The sequence below is a fragment of the Felis catus genome, chromosome A3 (genome assembly GCF_018350175.1).
Source record: "Felis catus isolate Fca126 chromosome A3, F.catus_Fca126_mat1.0, whole genome shotgun sequence".
Classification (NCBI taxonomy): domain Eukaryota; kingdom Metazoa; phylum Chordata; class Mammalia; order Carnivora; family Felidae; genus Felis; species Felis catus.
The window spans coordinates 137915597-137931198 of record NC_058370.1 but is presented as its reverse complement, the minus strand read 5'-3'; the positions used below and the strand labels follow the sequence as shown (position 1 = coordinate 137931198).

The 15602-nt window shown below is 48.7% G+C and overlaps 1 protein-coding gene across 8 annotated transcripts in view; it reads left to right on the top strand.

Moving 5' to 3' along the window:
• Window positions 1-2013: 2013 nt before the first annotated feature.
• The window catches only part of LOC123384648 (vegetative cell wall protein gp1-like), a 69133-nt gene continuing 55544 nt past the window's right edge, over window positions 2014-15602 (top strand). For 5 of the 8 annotated variants that reach the window (XM_045055008.1, XM_045055009.1, XM_045055011.1 and 2 more), the window contains exon 1: window positions 2014-2777. In XM_045055008.1, coding sequence (XP_044910943.1) covers window positions 2115-2777 — 663 coding nt within the window. In that variant the 5' untranslated portion in view covers window positions 2014-2114. Of the gene's footprint in view, window positions 2778-4535; window positions 7289-9153; window positions 10630-15602 lie in introns of those variants that run through there. The other 3 variants (XR_006596074.1, XM_045055013.1, XM_045055010.1) reach the window with 3 other exon arrangements.

Here is a 15602-nt window from a genome sequence, read left to right as displayed (position 1 = left end):
CCAAATTCCTTGAATTTTTGTTTGTCTGGGAAACTTTATCTCTCCTTCCATTTTGAATGACAGCCTTGCTGGATAAAGAATTCTTGGCTGCATACTCTTCTGATTCAGTACACTGAATATATCCTGCCACTCCTTTCTGGCCTGCCAAGTTTCTGTGGATAGGTCTGCTGGAAACCTGATCTGTCTTCCCTTGTAGTTTAGGGACTTTTTTCCCCCCCCTTGCTGCTTTCATGATTCTCTCCTTGCCTGAGTATTTTCTGAATTTGAGTATGACATGCCTTTTTTTTTTTTTTGATTCTAATGGGAGTCCTCTGTGCTTCCTGAATTTTGATGTCTGAGTCTTTCCCCAGGTTAGTAAAGTTTTCTGCTGTGATTTGCTCACATAACCCTTCTACCCTTATTTCTCTCTCTTCCTCTTCTGGGACCCCTATGATTCTGATGTTTTTCCTTTTTAATGAGTCACTGATTTGTCTAACTCTTAAATCGTGCTCTTTTTCCTTAATCTCCCTCTTTTTTCCTGCTTCATTATTCTCTGTAAGTTTGTCCTCTATATCGCTGATTCTCTGTTCTGCCTCATCCATCCTTGCCACCGCGGCATCCATCTGTGATTGCAGCTCAGTTATAGCATTTTTAATTTCATTCTGGCTATTTTTGACTTCTTTTATCTCTGCAGAAAGGGATTCTAATCTATTTTCGACTCCAGCTAGTATTCTTATTATCGTGATTCTAAATTCTGGTTCAGACATCTTGCTTATATCTGTGTTGGTTAAGTCCCTGGCTGTTGTTTCTTCGTGCTTTTTCTTTTGGGGTGAATTCCTTTGTTTTGTAATTTTGAAGGGAGAAAAGGAATTAATGAGGTAGAAAAATTGAAATTAAAAAAATTAAAATTAAAAATATATTAAAATTAAAAATTAAACACACACACACAAATCGAATAGATCATGCTCGATCCTAGGTGTGTTTTGGTCTGGGTGTTGAAAGTGGTTTGACAGATTAGAGGAAAAAAGGGGGGGGGAGAAAAAAAAAGGAAATCCTTTGAGAATTTGGAAAAATGAATACACTGATGTAGACTAAAATGAGGTGATGGGAGTAAAATAGAATTTGAAAAAATATACACAAAAGTAAAGAATATAGTGGAAAAAAATTAAAGAAAAATATTTTTAATAAAAATTAAAAATAAACATGAATTGTTTCTTTTTCTGTATTCAAGAAGAAAAGAAATGAAAAAGGGAAAAAAGATAAAGAAAAAAAGGAAATCATTTGAAAATTTGAAAAAGTGAATACACTGTAGTAGACTAAAATAAAATGATGGAAGTAAAATAGAATTTGATAAAAATTTACATACAAGCAAAATATACAGTAAAAAATTAAATAAAATATTTTTAATATTAAGTGAAAGTAAAAATGAAGTTTTTCTCTTTCTGCATTCAAGAAAAAGAAAGGAAATGAAAAAGAGAAAGAAAGAAAAAGAAATTAAAAAAAGAAAAAAAAGGAAATCCTTCGAGTATTTGGAAAAATGAATACACTGAAGTAGACTAAAATAAAATGATGGAAGTAAAATGGAATTTGAAAAAATTTACATAAAAGCAAAAAATATAGTAGTAAACATTAAATAAAAATATTGTTGATAGAAATTGAAAGTAAAAACAAAGTTTTTCTCTTTCTGGATTCAAGAAAAAAACGAAAAAGAAAAAAGAAAAAGAAAAAAAAGGAAATCATTTGAAAATTTGAAAAGGTGAATACACTGTAGTAGACTAAAATAAAATGATGGAAGTAAAATGGAATTTGAAAAAATTCACATAAAAGCAAAAAATACAGTAAAAAATGAAAGAAAAATATTTTTAATAAAAATTGAAAATAAAAATGAATTTTTTCTCTTTCTGTATTCAAGAAAAAGGAAAGAAGTGTAAAAGAGAAAAATAAAGAAAGAAAATTGAATAGATGGACCCGCTAACAGATTGAAGAAGGACTGAAATTACTTCGTTTTCTCTAGAAGTCAGTCTATGTAGCGCCTTATAGTCCATAAACTAAGCCGGCGGTGAGACTTGTGTTCTTGAAGAGCGAGGTTGGCCCAGTTGGCGGGAGCCCAGTGCAACGGCTCCGCTCTCCACTAGATGGCGCTGCTAGCCTCCTGGGGTGGAGTGTTACGGCGCTCGAAGGTGCGTCTGCGCCTGCGCGGGAGCGGTCAAAATGGCGTCACCAGCTACCCAGTCTGTTCTCCCGGATCAGCAATGGCGCACCCGTCCTCCGTCTTCAGCTCTCCTCCGCTCCCCGCTTTTCCACACTCCGTGACCAGGCCCCAGGCCGTACCTCGCTCCCGAGTTTTGCCTCAGACGCGGCTGTTTTCCCCGGCCCCTTACTCCCGAAGGACTGCGGCCCTGACCCGCTCCGCCCCTCCGCGGGAGGGTCTCACTGGGCAACGGCCGAATGTCGGCTGCAGCCAGGAACGCCCGCTGGACCCTGCTGCTGCCGGTGCCCCGAGACTGCGGCCCGAGGCCAGCCCGCCCCAGAAAACGTTGGCGAGACAGTCCAGCAGCAGCGTTTCGGGGATGGTGGAAAATGGCAACACCCGTCTGGCCCCAGGCTTCACCCTCCACGACCTTGTTCCAGCACCGGCGAACCTGGCCGCCTTCCGGGGTCTGCCGGGACCAGGTGGCTTCAACAGCCTCCACCAAATGTCCTTCCGGCAGCGGAGCCGCCTTTCCCCTGTGGCCCGAGCACCTCCCGGACCCCGTTCTGTTCCTGGGGATTCGCCCTTCCCACCAGAGCCCTGCCAGGTAGGGAGCTGCGGAGGTGCGGCCTTGCGCTCCCCTCGTTTGCAGTCTTAATGGGATTTAAACCCTCTCCTTTTTCCTTTAGTCCCTGCGGCCGGTTCCCATTTTCCACTTTCTCTCCAGCTCCTTTGGGGGAGGGGGAGGGGTGCTTTTCCGTATTCTCCCCGCCCCCTCCCCCAGTCTCCGTCCTCTCTCCGCCCGCAAAAGCACCTCCCTTCCCGCGGTTTCTCGCTCCCCAAGTTCACTCGTCTGCGCCGCATACCTGCTGAATTCTGTGGTTCAGGTTGTGCAGATTGTTGTGTTCATCCTCCAATCAGTGTTCTAGGTGTGCAGGATGGTTCAGTGTTGGTCCGGCTGTATTTCGTGGATGTGAGACACACAAAAAGCTTCCATGCTGTTCCGCCGTCTTGGCTCCTTCCAGAAGACGCATTATCTCACCGTAGCAATTCTGTTCTGTAATTTGTTTATGTCGGTGTGATGCATACACGTAGTTTCATATTTATGCATTCCTGAACAGGTTCTCTCTTCCTCTAGACCCAAATGGCATGATTCTGAGAAGAAGATAGGACTTTTTTCCTTTACACAACTCTTAGGCACTTAGGGACCTCCGCTTGTAATGGAAATGACCGTGAACTTCTGAACGCAGGCACTCTGGTAGTATCTGCCACTACGAACATTCCTCCATAAATCAATTCTGGTAATGCTTCTCCATTTGTACCACCCACTAGTTTCTTCTTCAGTACTGGTGTTTTTAGTGAAACAAAGTCAGATTATCTCCAGAGCTTCCATAATCATGAGTGTGGACAGGAAAGAGTCAGCTTTCCAGAATCGGTAGCGCGGGTGTGTTTGCGATTATCCAGTTTCTTTACTCTCTGGGCCCAACACCTGGGACCAGGCAGTGCATCAGGTGCTATGGACATAGGGATGACAAGGCTTGGCTGGGCTCTCTGAGCACTTACTAGACTGGGGGCAGGTTAGCCCAGCAGGGTGAGCGGGCTTCCCTTGGAAGCGTAGACCCCACACATAAAACTGTTTTCACCTCCTCATTTTTGCTCGTGTAGCTTTGGTTTGATGACTTATCTGCTAATACCATTTTGTCATTCAGCATTCTTTAAATTTTGTTTTAATTTTTATTTTTGGGAGAGGGAGACAGGGAGAGAGGGAGGGGGGAGGGGAAGAAGGAGAGAGGGAGAGAGGGAGAGAGGAAGAGAGAGACACAGAGACACAGAATCCAAAGCAGGCTCCAGGCTCTGAGCTGTCAGCACAGAGCCTGATGTGGGGCTCGAACTCATGGGCTGTGAGATCATGGCCTGAGCTGAAGTCAGATGCTCAAGCCTGTTTGTGGAAGGAGGACACAGTCCCGACCCTGAGACTGGGGTCTGCTGGCCACCCGTAAGCCCAGTCTGTCCAGTGACCTGCGAAAGTGACTAATTCCCATCTGTTCGAGGAGAAAGCGCTAGGCCTACTTCTACTGGAATGTGAACTCACCACAGAAAAACTCTGCTCTGCTTTTGAAAAACTCATGGATCCCAAGTACTCACCTGAGTACTCAGGAGCGTGCCTGACCCGTAAGAGACTCTTGGTGGAGATGAGCAGGTGCCGGCTCCTGACTCCTGCCAGGATGTCCTTGTTCTCCGCTGACTTTTGCTGCTGCCAGCTCCCAACTAAACACCGGTGGCCCAGGAGGTCCCGGAAGGTGACACATCTGCACCATATTGTGACTGTATGGCCTGGGTCATTTCCAGTGTTCTCCTCTGACAGCTTCTTCCCCGGAAGAGTCGGGCGTCCTGTTCCTTGGTTTCCCATTCGCCCTCCCACGTGCACCGTCCTCACCTAAGAAGTGCGAGAAGTGACTGTCGGGCTCGTGTGTGAGTCTTTCTGGGAAGTCTGTCCTTCCCCCTTCTTCCCCTTCCTTGCTCCCCTCCTTCCTTTCATCCTGCTCTCTCTCCACCACTCGCTTCTGCCTTCTCTTCTCACTGTCTCTTCTGTCTCTTCCCCAAATACCCATGAAACTTCCACTGTGACAGTCGCTGCAAAAATAAAGGGACTCCTGCCCTTATTCAAGTTCATACTCTAGACAGACATCCATCAAGCCATTAAACAAAGAAATGCAGGAGTGCGAATGGCGTGGGGAGAGCTTCGTGGGGCTACCGGAGTGTGTAACAGCGGATTTACCTGGGAGGAGAGGTCCGCGAGGCTTGGCTTCGGCTCGGGATCTGAAGGATGAAGGAGAGTCGGCCGTGAAGGTCATCCCAGAGGGAAGGAAGGGTGTGGAGCCCCGGCGGGGGTGGCGCATGGGGATGAGGGTTGAAAGAAGGCCACGTGTGGTGGGGATGGGGTGATGCTGAGGTCAGAGAGGGGCCATGCTGTGTAGGTTTGAGTTTGGTCTCTACCCAGAGGGTGATGAGAAGCAGGAGAGGATAAGCCCATTTTGTGTTCTAGAAAGATCCTCTAGCTGCAGCCCGAAGAGAATACAAAGAGAGGAGGAGAGACTGTTCTAGAAACATCATAATAGCACAGGTAAGAGTTGGTGCTGGAGGAGAAGAGGTGACCAATTCAAGAGCTATTTAGGAAGTAAAATCCAGAACCCAGTGCAAGGTGCAAAATCAGGGGCAGGGGCGAGGGGTTTCAAGGATGCAAAGCCGTGGCGGCTGGCTGCCCACCAGATTCATGTTCTCCCTTCTCTAGTGAGCAGCGATGTCCGGAGCATCTGGCCTGCCAGGCCCGACCGCGAGTCTCAGCACACAGCCTAACCGGCTGAGCTGAGTGACTGATTCTCCCCGGTGGGACGCGAACACAGTGATGGGTCAAAGCTTGCGAGAAGCAGGGGGACCTCACCCGTCTAGGATTGTGATGCATACGGCACGGAGGACGCACTAGACGCAAGGAGGCTGGGCGTGACCCGGGAGGAAACTCCATGTATGAGAACCCCCTTGTGGGAGGGCGGGCTAAGCAGACTTAGGAGCGGGTGTCACAGAAGGAATGTGATTTGGTAGCTCACCTAAGATCACATCCCTCGGGAGGGCCCCGAGGCCACGCCAGCCACCGAGGCCATCGGTGGCCGGCTGAGAGGCCACCAGGCTCCCTAGGCATGCAGCGGTGGGGACTTTGTGCGCCGGCACTGACAGCAGGAGGAGCTGTCAGGGAGCTGGGTCGAGGGGCCCCGGCAAGAACCGTGACAGCAGGAATCAGGGCTGGCCACAGCTCGGCCCGGACCCTCGGCCCCACCACTCGGATTGGCTTGCGATCTCTTCACCTGTCCTCCCGCCTGGCTGCTGGGCCTTCCCGGGGTGCCCTTCCCGTGGATTGCTCCCCCGCAGGGAACACCGTCCTGTGTTCATCCAACGTCAGGAACCGCACCTTCACTTTGGCCCAGGGTTCTGGCTGTCTACGGCCAAGTGTAGGTCTGGACGCTGTTACCCTCTCGTGGCCGGAAGCTGGTGTGCCCGCACTGATTCTAACGGCCAGGATTTTGGTCTGGGTGAAACGTAGGCACCCAGTTAAGTTTAAATGTCAGACCGACCGACAGTGAGTAATTTTCAGCCCGTCCCCCAAGAGATGCCCCGTACTTCTGTTTGTGCTCTGGCAACCCGGGATGGGGGTGAGCACGGGGGCCGCCCCGCATGGGCGCCTGCTCTCTCTGCCTCTTCCACGTGGGAGGCTTTTCTACAGCAAATCAGACTCCTGTGAGACATTACTTCTTACACTCGAGCATTCTGTGCCCTAACATCAGAGAAGCTTGGGAACACTTGGAAAACTTGGGGAAGGGGAAGCGGGAGAAAGGCTGGGCACCAGAATCGGAGTGGAACGCCCATGACCCCTTGTTTAGCCCTTGTGGTTCACAGGCAGGCTGACGGTCAGAGAGGGATTTTCAAAACGTCGCCTGCTAGCAGTGCCCCTCTTGGGCATCGGTGCCTATGACCAGAGACTGTGTAGGAAACGTCAGCAAATAAATGAAATTTAAACATTGGTTGTAAAGTAATGGAAATTTTAGCTTTGATGCTGTGATGACTTCTGCAATTAGGAAAATTGCTACGGGCATGTACTTAATGTGAATGTTGTGATTCCTTACAAATTTGATGAATTAAAAATGGTTTTTAATTGGAAAAATAATTATGGAATGGGAATACGACGCTTATTAGTGATAGGTCCCTATGAAATGCAATGTTAGTTACCACGAGGGGATGGACGGTGGAATGCATCCCGCAGGCGAGGATCGTGGCTGGCCACTTCACTTCTGGCTGCAGCGACTAGACTTCCAAGGGCCCAGTAGAAACGCTCGCTGTGAACTGAAGCAGCGTGTGTATTTTTGAGCAGGTATCAGTGGAAAGGGACACTGGGTCCCGTGCGAAGGGTCCCAGAGAGTCAACTATTCTTGCATTGAAGTTGGAATGAAGACATGTTTGTTCATCAAAACATTTATGATTCTCTGCTTTCAGAGAATTTATTTATTTTTTTTAATTTTTTTTTTCAACGTTTATTTATTTTTGGGACAGAGAGAGACAGAGCATGAACGGGGGAGGGGCCGAGAGAGAGGGAGACACAGAATCGGAAACAGGCTCCAGGCTCTGAGCCATCAGCCCAGAGCCCGACGCGGGGCTCGAACTCACGGACCGCGAGATCGTGACCTGGCTGAAGTCAGATGCTTAACCGACTGCGCCACCCAGGCGCCCCCAGAGAATTTATTTTAAAAATGTCCTATGGTGTTGGGATGAACGTGGCTGAATCAGGTTGACTTTTGGTGGTTATACCTAAAAACCAAAATGGAATGGATCAGGTCAGAGACAGACAAAGACATGGGAGAGACACCGAGTAAGCTGTCCCCACTCTGCCCCAGGGTCAGCTGGTGCCACCCACCTCGGCTTTGCACCTGCCTCCCCAGAGCCCCTCCTTTCGTATCACCTTTCTCCTCCTGCCAGACTCTGGATCTGGTTTCACACTTCTTCTGTCCCCTTGAGCTTGGCCCCTGTGTGGCCTCATGCGTCTTGCACTGGCTGAGGCTGGGACAGCGTTTCTGGAACACGGATTCCCCAGCCAGTGACCCTGGTCAGCCCCCGGGGCAGAGCATTTAGACCGTGGTCACGTTGAAATAGGCCAAGAAGGTGACTGGTCACCATGGAAACAGGAAACCGGGAAGCTCCGGGGACTCCTCTGTTGTAAAGTTTCCTCCGCTCCGTCTCGCAACTATGTCACTGAATTTAAAAATTTTCTGCTCTCATAATATCAGTTTCCAAAAGTTGTTTTTGTTTTCAAAACATTTTTGTTCTCCAAATATTTTGTTCTCCACATATCCTTCCCCCCCTTTTTAAAATTTCTTTAGTAGTTTGTTGTATGGATGTGCTACCCTTCCCGTTCTCTGACACTGTTAATAAAATCCTAGGGGATGTTCTGAATGTTTGCAAAACAAAGTATATTATTTTGGACTGTGTCTTTCATATTAAAATACTTCTCAAATGTCAGACGACGACTCATACCGCAGAGTGCTGCACTAAGACCATGATTGAATGCTGTGGGCTCCTGGGTGGTCTTTCCTGCAGGGTGGTCTCTACGGCCAGTTTGGGGGGGACCCCACCAGCAGTGCAGTGACGTCTTCCCTCGCGGCTGCTGAGACTCCCCAGAGCAGACTCGGCCAGTCTCCCACCCAGAGCGTGTGAGTCAGCTGCCGGGGTTCCAGGGGCCCCGTGGGGAAGTGGAGACTGACCAGACGTGCAGGAAGCAAGCTTTCACTTGACCCCTGTTGTCTGAATGGTGTATCTACCTTCAGTTGGCCTGCCCCCCCCACCCACACACTCCAGACAGTAAAACTGCTGATTTCTGCTGGGGAGCGGGGGCAGTTGGAGGGGACCTGGGGTTGTCTCCTCACCTCCCTGCCGTGGAGTATCTGGGGTGTCCCAATACACAGTGGGAGTTGCCGATGGTAGACTTTGCTAATGGATTAGAAGAACCCTTCGTCCAATTCCGACTCTGAACTCTGACACGATCTCACAACCTTCCCTTTTCTTTTTTCTCTTTTCATTCCGAGAACTTGAATTCCGAAAAATCGTAAACCCTCTCGGGAAAGTTGTTGGTATGATGAACACGCACATTCTTCATGGAGATTGATCAGGAGATTGAGGAGGAGATTGCTCATATCATCGTATTAGTGTCTGACCCCCCACGCCCCTCCTTTTTTGTTTTTGCTGAGATATTTGTGAGATGGTTGTGGACAGCGTGACATTTTAGTCCTAGATACTTCCGTATATACTTCCCAAGACAAGAACATTCTTCTCCATAATTTCAGCAGAATTCTTATGCTTGCTGTATTGGTTTCTTCTGCTGCTGTGTAACGAATAGCCACATGGTAGGTGGTTTAAAGCAACACAAACGTATTACCTTGCAGATCTGGATATCAGAAGTCTGAAATGGGTCTCACTGGACTCAAATCATGCTGTCAGTTGAGCTGGGCTCTGCCCAGAGGCTCCAGGAGGGAATCCACGTCTTTGCCTTTCTAGCTTCTGGAGCGAGCCTGCACCCCTCGGCTCGTGGCCCCTACCATCTTCAAAGCCCTCAATGGCTGATGGAGTCCTTCCCGAAGCACATCACTCTGGCAACGAGTCTCCCGGGACTACACTGGATCCACCTGGCTGGTCCAGGAAACCAGCCCACGTTCACGTCAGCTGAGATGGCATCTGTAGCCTTCGTTCCCCCTGGCTGTGCAATCCAGCACATTCACGGGTTCTGAGGGGTAGCATTTGAACGTCCTTTGGGGAGAATATTATTCCATTATACTTGGGAGACTTAGCACTGCTGTGATGCAACTATTTAATGTATTTCCCCAGTCGATCCCATAATGTCCTTCAGGCTGATCCCCAAATGATCCCATCGAGTACATGCCCTGCACGAGCCCTCATGTCTCTGCTCTCTGTTAATCTAGAACAGCGCCTCAGCTCCTTGTCTCTCATGACAGACATTTCGAGGTTGTAGGTCAGTTGATCTGCAGAGTTCCCAGCTTGTTATTTTGAAAATGTAAATTCTTTGGTAACTGATTCGATGATTTAGACTTAAAGCTGCTAATGTTTCTTTAAGTTTTGCAAAGAAATGTGTTGTCCTTCAGGGGCACGACCAGGTGCCCCCCCCCCCCCCCCCCCCACGGTCATGGCTGAAAGACACGAGCACGGTGATTGCAGAGGGGGACTGAAGACTGTCACGGTAGTTGCATTTTCCCCAAAGTGGCTGAAATGTCCCCTTTGCCCCCTGAAATATTATGTTGTCAAAAGTACACAAACAGCATGGCTCAGGTTTGTTTCCTGCTGTTATACATTTTCACCAACATGCTAGTAATTTCTCCAAACTTACACGAAATCCAAGGAACCCATAAATTGACCATTTCCACAATAATATTGTATTTTCTTTATTTCCCCTTCTCATTTTGTTGACAGCTTTTCCTGTTTTGGAAAATGTTGGGGAGGACATAGCCCCCTCACACTATCATTTCTGCATATAGTTAAAAATATCCTCTGTAAATTGTCCATCTGGTTCCTTTAACTGGCTAATATATATATTATTGAGCATTTATACATATACACATATATATTGTGTATGTGTGTGTGTGAAAGTTGTCTTCTTATGGTTGCTTTTTAATTTAATTTTGAAAATTTTCCACATTTTCCTTTCAATGCTGTTTAGCTTAGTAGACTTTTAATGGTAAGGTAGACTCGAGAATGGGGTATTTAGAATAACGACTAATTGCAGTGCCTAAGTGGCTCAGTCGGTTGAGCATCCGATTTCGGCTCAGGTCATGATCTCGCGGTTGGTGAGTTCAAGCCCCGCGTCAGGTTCTGTGCTGACAGCTTGGGGCCTGGAGCCTGCTTTGGATTCTGTGTCTCCCTCTCTCTCTGCTCCTTGCCCCCTGTGCTCTGTCTCTCTCTGTCTCTCCAAAATGAATAAACATTAAAACAATTTTAGAATAAGGACTAACTGGCAAGTTTACGTAATGGCTAATCTTTCTTGTGTCCTTACCCTGAGCCAAGCCCTGTGCTGGGATCTTGCGTGTTATTTCCACTTCTCAGACCCTAAGAGGTAAACGCTGCACCTTCCCACAAATGATGCATTTAGCAAATAATAGAACCGGCTTTCCCATCAGTGAGTTCCTAGCGGGTGTGGACAGACGCTGTTGCCATGGGGTGAGGTTGGAAAGACAGGGAAGGAGGAAAGCTGGGAAGAACATGAGTCTGGCGGGAGATGCTGGCCTCCAGGTGACCTGAGAGGTGGCCTTGGCCGTGTCACACAGCTGGATGGCACATCTGGAGAGACCTGCATGGGTCTCAGGACAGCGAGCTTTGGGTGGAGGTGCGCGTGTGTGTGGCATGATTAGCAGGTGTGCAAGGATGGGCACTGGGGCTGTAGGTCCGGGGATGGACCGAGTGGGACGGCGCTTGGAGGAGGTGTGCCGTGGACACAGGAGGGAGAGACAGGTGCTTCCAGGCTGTACTCCCTTCTTCTCCCCACCGTGACTGGGAGACCCCGCAGTGCTCTCAGCATCCGACAGAAGAGCCCATTTAAGACATGAAGCTGTGTATCAAGGAGAGAGAAAAGGGTGTCTGTCCATTGTGTAAAGCTTTGTGCTCCAAAACTTCCTTAATTTCCCGGTAGGATTTTTGAATATTGCTATTTGGCGAAATTATTCCAGCGATTAAGACACACTGTTCACGTACGGATTTTGCTACTATGTTTTATGCGTTCGCTTCAGTACCTGACCCTCGGCGGGGTGGAGCAGGGTGGAAGGGGGCGTGGGAAATAGCCGGTGAGAAGGACAGCACAATTGCAGCCAACTGTGTGGTTGGTGTGGCGCCAGCATCCCTGGTTCGCTGAGAAAAACGCTGCTAAATCCCACACGGTGCCTTTTTACTTAGTAGGTAACAAGGTGAGGTACGTTTAACACCACCGAAGGCTTGCTGGGTGCATTCTCATTAAAAACCAAGAACACTCCTAAGGCGCTAGATAGGATGTTCCCTCCTCTGTCCTGAGTGAGCCTTGTGCGTTTATTAGAGCTGCACTCTTATCAGGATGGGATAGTTCCCTAAAATACAGCTTGTTTTCTCTCACGAGATGCGGCTTCTGTGCTAAGTAGAATGCGACCAGAAGTGGGAGCCATGTTTCTGTGTCTTTCCTTGGTGGTCTGGTAGGGTTTTTCTTTAATAGGTGCTGATAATTCAGTTCTTTAGTAATCTTCCCCTTGAGGGCTGATCAGGAAAATCATGTCATTTCCTGTTGTACTCCTGGTAGCTGGTCTCCAGAGATGTCCCCGGTGACCCTGGCCTCCACATCCCTCTGTACCGCTCTTCCATGTTGAAGCAGGGTCTTGCTTTAGCAAACAGAAGGTGCCCTAGGTGTCTCTACACAGGTGTCAGGATGGGAGCCCGAAGGAGTCTGGGCAGTTTCTGCTTCTGAGCTCTTGGAAGCCCTGAGTCCCCATTTAAGAGCTGTAGGAAGGCCCCACAGAGAGGAGGGCTGTGGGATTCTGTGGGAAGAGAGAGAGAGTGTCCTCTTTTGGCTGGGCCTGCCCAGGCTCTAGGTGGATGGCTGGGGCATTTCAGACATCCTAGCCCCGGGGCGGTCGCCGGGCCGTTGCTGACGCCGAATGAAAGAGAAGAGCCTCTTGCTGGGGATGCAGCCAACCCACAGGACTGAGGGTTGGCTAAAACCATCATTGTTTGAGGCCACTAAGTTTTCAGAGGGCTTTGTCACACAGCAACAGCAACACAACTTCTACAAGCACAGCAACATGTGCATGTATGTGCTAGGAAACAGTTTAGCACATTGATGTTTTTTGCCGATGGTCACATTCGAAACTGCAGAAGATACTACATTTATATAATTTTATACCTCCTTGGACTTGTCTTCATCAGGGAAACCTCACAGCAAAATAGTGATCGTATAGCTGAACTTTTTAATGCCTTCCCAGTTTTTGCCCTCCGTTATAGGCTGTTTAAAAGAATCCCTTTCAAGCTCCTGATCCTTTCATGAAACAGGGCACAGTTAGTTTCTTAGCAAAGATGGGAGGAAGAGCACATTCACTTTGTGGGTATTGGTGGCTGGACCGTGCACTTCGTGGGTGGTTTCCGTTGGACTCTGATGTCAGGGTTATTCCCTGACATGTGACTTGTCTCCTTTCTTGGTGTATTTCTGGAATTAACGAACTGGTCTGTGCTCGAGGAGTTTAGGTGTGGGGGACTCATTTGTTGACACACAGCTTGCCTTTGTCCTTCCTGAGTATTGTCCCTGTTCCTCTCTGAAGGAAGTGGCCACCTGTGACCACCGGCCTCTGCTCACGTCCACCCGGGCCCCAGTGCACTCTGTCCACAGAACACTTTATCTCCTGTTATTTGTGACAATCTAAACTTACCCTCCACAAGGGCATACGTGGGTCCTGGAGGGAGAGAGGCTCTTTGTTCAGGCCAGACAGGGATAGTGGTGGATTTAGATTGGGACTTGGAGAGAGACCTTTCTCTCCAGGCCTTTCGGTGATGTCACCTGGGATGGTGGCAGCCTCAATGGGCACTATTGCTTGTGGCAACTGAAAAGGGAAGACCCTGGAATAGAACTCTTTGACTTATCCAATTCCCTGTACTAAAGCACGGCACAGAGTCAGAGACCAACCCGGGAGTCCACACTGCTTGGGACACAAGCATCTATCTCGATGGTAACCGGGGCTGTCTGGGATGCCTGGGCACTATGGAGGACCCTGGGGACAAGATCGAAAGGAGGATCATCTGATGACAACAGGTTAAACATTGGCTCCCTCACTGGGGCGGCGGTAAAAGTCAGAATGTAGATGATTTAAAGAAAATCATGAGAGAGATCTCTTATACCTGAGATGCGAGGCCAGGACTAACATTCTCTACCCAAGTAATTGCAGTGAGGGTCTTTATAGCCACCTCCTCATAGGGACGGACAGGAAACAGAAGCCCAGCTAGGTCAGTGAGATGTCTGAGGCCACACAGAAATTCCGGGGCAAGGCTCAGACCATCCCTCTTTTTTACTGCAGAGCCTCCCTCCTGCTTCACACGGCTTCCTGTTCGTGGCTGCACAACGCTTTAGGGAGAGACCTTGGCCACTCCATGGTCAGTTAGTTTCATGAGCTAGCACTGGCCGGCCCATCCCGCGTCCCCAGCCGTCTGGGAAAACAGAAACATGGGACAAAGAGCTGCCCACAGAGTTACAGGAATTAAACGAACACGAGGCATTGTGAACTTGGCAATTTGTTGTGCGGCGATCCCCCCATATCACCAGTTTTTTGATCCTTGAAGCTTTCTCTAGCTGGTTCACGTTGGCTGAAGATTTGGCTAGTTTTCTTCATCACACTTGCCGCAGTTCTGGAAGCTGTCTCGTCTCCCCTCCCCTGGATCAGCCTCATCAAAAAACACTGCTGCCTTTACCCATGCACCCACATTCATGGGCTTCTCCATCCTCTGTCCTCCCAAGTGTCTCCAGAACAGGGACTTTCCCATGGCCTCTGGTCCTCACTAGCCTCTGCAGGCTCCTTTCTGCGAGGGAGCAGCCAGGACCAGGAATTTCCTGTTTGCTATAATTTTACACGTGCAGTTTACTCTGTAAAGTTGAGCACCAATACAACGCCGTGTATATGATGTGTGCAATTTTTAACAGATTATTTAGCAATTTTCTTTGGGGAACTGGAAGGCAAACACGTGTATTACTGTCTTGCCCCAGCAGTCAAGACTCTATTTGGAAGGCTAGTTTCATTTCAGATTTAGCAGAATATTCCTGAGGTTGCCCCATGTATGTTAAAGAAATTCGAAGGAAATGTGTCCTTTCTCCCTCCCTCCCTCCCTCCCCCTCCCTTCATCCTTCCTTCCTTCTTCCTCCTACCTCCCTTCCTTCCTTCCTTCCCTCCCTATCTGTCTCCCCCCTCCCTCCCTCCTTCTCTCCCCCTCCCTCCCTCCTTCCTTCTTCCCTTCCCTTCCCTTCCCTTCCCTTCCCTTCCCTTCCTTTCCTCTCCTCCCTCCCTCCTTCTCTCCCCCCTCCCTCCATCCTTTCTTCCTTTACCAGGTGCATATAATTTGTTAAAGTATTTCTAGATTCAGTGGGAGGAATGTGGATACAGAAGTGCCCACGTTGGGCTCTCCCAGGAAACGTAGGAAGCGGTGTGTTCTCACTTCTCTAGAGGGGAGCGGTGCCCAGCGCCTTACCTGAGTCCTTACCATCTCGTCCCTTGTAATTTCCCCTGATGCTTGGCCACAGTTGTTGCAAATAAATACTGGTTGGTTGGTGGAGTGAAGGGGTGAATGGTTTAGTGGGTGACACTTAGAGTGAAGACAGCTGGGCCTTTAGAACCCCGGGTCACAGCACACGCTTTTACCTTGGAGTCTCGCCACAGTGCGCCGAGTGCGTCCAAGCGGGTTTGAATGACCACAAGTTAATGAAATTAGAGGTTTTTTCTCCCAGAGAAAACATACTGGAGTGAAAGAGTCAAAGCAAACACTTTCTCTTTCATGTTTCCTTCTGGAAAAGCGGAAAGCAAAAGGCAGGCACTAAGGAAGGTCATGGACAGCACAGCACGGTTTACCCGCGCGTTTGACAGAGAGCGCTCGCGGGCGTTTGGTTGAATTCGTAGCTAAGTGCCGCCCCGGTGGGTCGGTCCTGCTTTTGTTTCCTAATGCACTATTGTTTAGCAATTGTTTTGGTTAACTACGGCGGTTTGACTTACGTGAGAAGTTATATATTGCCTTTTATTATTCTGTTTCTTTTCTGTAAATCTCCCCCATGTTTTTTCTGGTTAAAAACATGTCCTCAAATGTACTGGAAAGTCGTACTGGGAGTGTGTAACCT